This window comes from Adiantum capillus-veneris, chromosome 6, assembly GCF_014529385.1.
Source record: "Adiantum capillus-veneris isolate H3 chromosome 6, ASM1452938v2, whole genome shotgun sequence".
NCBI lineage: Eukaryota > Viridiplantae > Streptophyta > Polypodiopsida > Polypodiales > Pteridaceae > Adiantum > Adiantum capillus-veneris.
In genome coordinates this window covers 98180173-98184654 of record NC_140936.1, presented here as the reverse complement: position 1 = coordinate 98184654, position 4482 = coordinate 98180173, and the positions used below count along the sequence as shown (strand labels likewise).

At 43.9% G+C, this 4482-nt stretch overlaps 1 protein-coding gene across 2 annotated transcripts; it reads left to right on the top strand.

Moving 5' to 3' along the window:
- The first annotated feature begins 1128 nt into the window (after positions 1-1128).
- Positions 1129-4108, top strand: LOC147455953 (uncharacterized). 2 transcript variants are annotated; one of them, XM_086515363.1, is made up of 3 exons: positions 1129-1534; positions 1967-3695; positions 3788-4108. In XM_086515363.1, the coding sequence occupies exons 1-3, from the start codon at positions 1243-1245 to the stop codon at positions 3873-3875; spliced, it is 2109 nt and encodes a 702-aa protein (XP_086371489.1). In that variant the 5' UTR covers positions 1129-1242; the 3' UTR covers positions 3876-4108. The 2 variants fall into 2 exon arrangements, with proteins under 2 accessions (XP_086371489.1, XP_086371488.1); XM_086515362.1 differs by having other exon boundaries at positions 1964-3695.
- The last annotated feature ends 374 nt before the right edge of the window (positions 4109-4482 follow it).

Below are 4482 nucleotides of genomic sequence, written 5' to 3'. Positions count from 1 at the left end.
GGAGTGAAGTACCAAGTGATTTAAAAGACAGAGTCATCAGCATACTTCATGATGAGTTTCCCGTTCCAACATGGGATCAGCGCTTCAATGAAGACCTGATGAAGATTCGAATGCGCGAATACTGCAAACACAAGTGTTCCGAAGTGCAAAAAGCAATCAAGCATGGGTGGAACAGGCCAGATTGGCTGGCCAAAGAAGATTGGAAGAATGAGAAGAAAGCAGCGCGCGAGAATCCCGACAAGTGGAAGCAACAAAAGGATGCAGCCAGAGCGCGAGTAGAGGCAGGGAGCTCGCACCACTTGGGGAGGGGTGGATGGACATCATTTGAGGCCGATTTTGTAAGTTTTTTCGCATTGCTCTTTATGTTCGATAGTTTAGGGTTTATGAGTTTTTTAATTCTAACATAACTGTTTTCCGCACCTCCCTCATTTTGAGGTGCTATTGGATCTACAAAAGCTACCCCCCTCTTATTACGTGTGTGCGTGAGTTACACTCACGTCAAATGTCCCTTCAATCAACTCTTACCTCTTACCCCCTTCGTTTCGACTCCCCTGATCGACCTTTTGTACTCCTTCCTCCCTCCACTAATTGTACCTCAAGAGGATGCAATTCAAATTTGAGCCTCGTACTCCCTCTCTTCCTCGTGTGTGTGTGTGTGTGGGTGAGGAAACATTCCAGTAGTGTCTACTCCCTCCATTCTATCAAATTACCCCCTATTGTGTGGGGGTACCTTAACAACTCCTTTATATATATACATATATATATATATATATATATATATATATATATATATATATATATATATATATATAATACACACATATATAATTACCTCCACTCTAACAAATTACCCCCATTACCCCCTTTCATGTGGGGCCCGGGGTACCTTAGTCGCTTCTTGATATATATATATATATGATATATGATGATCACCTGGCGCAGCTAACTCAAGAATTGTGATAATTGCCAAGTGCAGTAAATGTACGTCGTAAAAAGGAGCCACGTAATCAGGGACAGCTCCGCATGCGCGAAATTGCATCTCTCTCTCTCTCCTCTCTCTCTACAGTGCCCAAGTAGCTTATAATGCGCGTGCACTCAGAGTTTGCTACGAGGAAGCTGTGTCGTACTTGGTCTGGTCCATATGTTCTTCTTCTGCTTTCTACTTCTACTACTCTCTCTTTATCACAATTCACAATTTCATGATCTGATCTCAAACTAGCGTTTACTGCACGTCGTCCGCAGATGATGAGTAACTCTAGCAGCGATGATGAAGATGCTTCTACCAATCATCATGAGGATGCACAGACGCCTCTAGAAGCCGCATGTATGATGAAGAGCCCCCCCTACAGTACCGCGGGCAGGCCAAAGGCCGCAGCTGCAACAGGAAGTAAGAGAAGCAGTTTATCCCGCGATGGCGAGCCCTATGTTCCCAACAGCAGAAGGCAGAGAGCTTCCAAGGAGAAGGTAACATCGGTGAGCGACTACATTCGCACCGTCATGCAGCAGCTTCAATCAGCATCTCATAATTTTGCAGGTAATCCATCAATGGTACCTGAACTCAATATAATTAGCATATCTACTCTTTTAACCTAATCTGATCTTTACGACGACATTGTCTAAGATTAGATACTTAGGGTTATAAATTATTGATGAGGCTCTCTCAATGCTCTAGCCAAATCGTGACAAAAGCAATGTATACTGTGCTACAATTGCTCATTCCCTTAAATGCGTTTTCTTCTGTCGGTTTGCCTTCCTATTCTCCACGTAATTATCTCGCAGATATGGCTCTCTCATATAAGATTAAGCCAAAAAGTAAAATCTGGCACAGGTTATTGCCGACGCTAAGCATTTAGGTTAGAACCACATTTATCATCCTGTAAGCTTTCTGGTCATGTGTCTCAGCTAGCTGGTCTCTCCGATTGTAACTACATTTGATTTTGCTTTACTGGTTTGATTTCAACAGCAGACGGTACGTCCAATCCAATTTCAACGGACAGTACCTGGCTAACCGCAGCTGATCAGCTATCTCCGGCGCCTCAAACAAGAGCAAGAAGTGGTAGATTCCCAACTCCATCTTCAGCAACAGGTGGCTCCTCTGAGCAGCAAGTGTGGCTTATGATTGTCGAGCGAATGAGGGAGGAGATAATAAGAGCTAGGGATGTGCACCGCGCCGATTACTACCAGTCCAAAAGCATTCTAAAGAAGGGGAGATTTTCATCAGCTTCAGGTGGAGATCCTGATGGAAGCTTTTATAAAGCTGAGAGAAATTCTCATGAGGGCGCCCCAGGTCGGCAGCCAAACTGCACAGTTTGCGGCCCGACAAAGCAAAGCCCGGCGACTGCAATCACTATGTGTGGCCATTATCTTTGTTGGGATTGTCTCTGTCGGTGGCATCACAAGGACGCACCATCTTCTCTAGCTGCATCCAAAAAAGAGTGTCCATGCTGCAAGAAGGTCTTAAGCAAGAATCAAGTGACTCTTGTGGGTGAGAAAGTCGATGATGACAAGGATTGTTCTAGCAGTAGTGACCCATCAACTTTGGCCACCACGGATCATAGGGATAAACTTCTGCGAGCGGCAGCTATCCCCATCTTAAGCTCCAGGCTGCGTGAGTTTTCTAGGGCAGGTACCTTGGCTGTTGAATCAGATTCAGGATCAATCAACTCTGTACAACGCTGCAACGAGTTGGGAGGTCCGCTACGCTTATATGACAATCAACAAAGCCAAACCCTAATAGCAGATCATGCGACAACCAACATGTCCGTGGGCAACCATTTGACATCCAAACATGTAGCTACAGAGAATAATTTTCTTTGTGAAGGAGGGCTGGGACTAGGGATATCCAATTCCTTTATCTACAGGTCTTGTTGCCCAGATATGTCAGGGGCATTAATGATGAGTGGTATGTATGGCAGCCAGTTAATGCTGGCGTACTCAAAGCAAGCTGCATCTTTGCCCCATATTGATGTACATTGCTCTTGGCCGCCTTCGGCCATGATCCCTAAGGAAAACCAAGAGTATGCAAAAAGGGCTGCCCTAAGTAGTCATTATGCGGATGAGTCTTTACCGTATGCAAGCCACGTTATTAATTCAGAAGGGAGCTTCCCCCAGGAGAACAATATCATGACAGCCAGTTATCTATATGATGACGAGGGGTCTACTGCAGAATACATACAGAAAGTGCTAGAGATAGAGGCAAATGATGAGTACTTCACAGTTGAGGAAAGGAACGAGCTAATGCAACTGCAAGATGCATTGCGACAACAGCTAGCCTCTCAAAAGCCTCTGAATGTGCAATCCTCTGCATGGCTTTCAACTTTATTGGCCACCACCTCTCCTACTCAGCATTGTAGTGGTCCTTCTCAGAATGAGGTGGTACCAAATTGCAACATCTTTCGCACTCCTTCATATAGTTTACTCCCTGAACCACAAGAATTAGAAACCCTACAAAGTATAAGAAGAACTGATGTCTCTTACCATGCAGATCTCTCAAGAAACCCAATTATTTCTCTTGAAGGATGCCTCAGTACTTTTCAATATGGCGCAGAGCAGCAAGCTTTGAACTTCTCAAGTGAGTCCACCTTCAGCAGTACATCTGCGCTTTCTCAATCCTCTGCAAACACCCAACACAATAATATTGCAGTCGGCTCGGCAGTAGCGGCTGCAGCATGTCCTCATCAAGATGATGCCACCAGGTGATAAAATGTCTGCATTTATGAAGGATGCATGCATCAATGATATAAGTCTTTATTAATTCGATGTTCTGAATGTGTGCGGCATGTTTCAGTAACTGGACCAGGTTGTATGTCGATGAAGCAGACACCAGCTGGGATTGGCCTTGTATCAATGATGGCTTATACTCGTGCTGGGAATAAAGAGAATCATTGAACGCATCATTGAATGCAGTTCAAAATTAGAATCGTTTCTCTTGAGTCGTATAAGGGAAAATTGTAGTTCCCTCTAGTTCTCATTAATGCAGAGCAGATGTAAGAAATACACAAGCTTCTCCACGAACCAGCTACATGCAGAAGAATAAGCCTTAGCTTGTGTCGTTCCTACCTCTGGGATTTAGATATGGAAACAAAAAATTTAAAAATCAGAAAACATTTGATTCCACCAGTTGTCTCCCCCTAATTTCTTTCTAGTTTCTCTTTGATTCAGTAAAGTTTAGGTTGTTTTTATGTTAAAAGCAATGCGCTAGCTCCAATCGAGCTTTCAAAAATGTTTTGAGTCCTACATATTGACCCTAGGAAGGCATGCCTGGACAAGTCTTATGTGTCTATGGCTCAGGCTAACCCTGTCTCAAGGGTGTATACTATCTTACACATTCGGGTTCAAAGCCCAAGACCTTCATGACAGCTTCAATGTACAATCACAAGAGTCTATCATACCCTTTTTCTAGGCAAGTTGAAGGAGGACGCATCCTTGCTTGGTGAAGTTTGCATATTCCATGCCCATTATTGCTTCTAGAATGTTGTCATA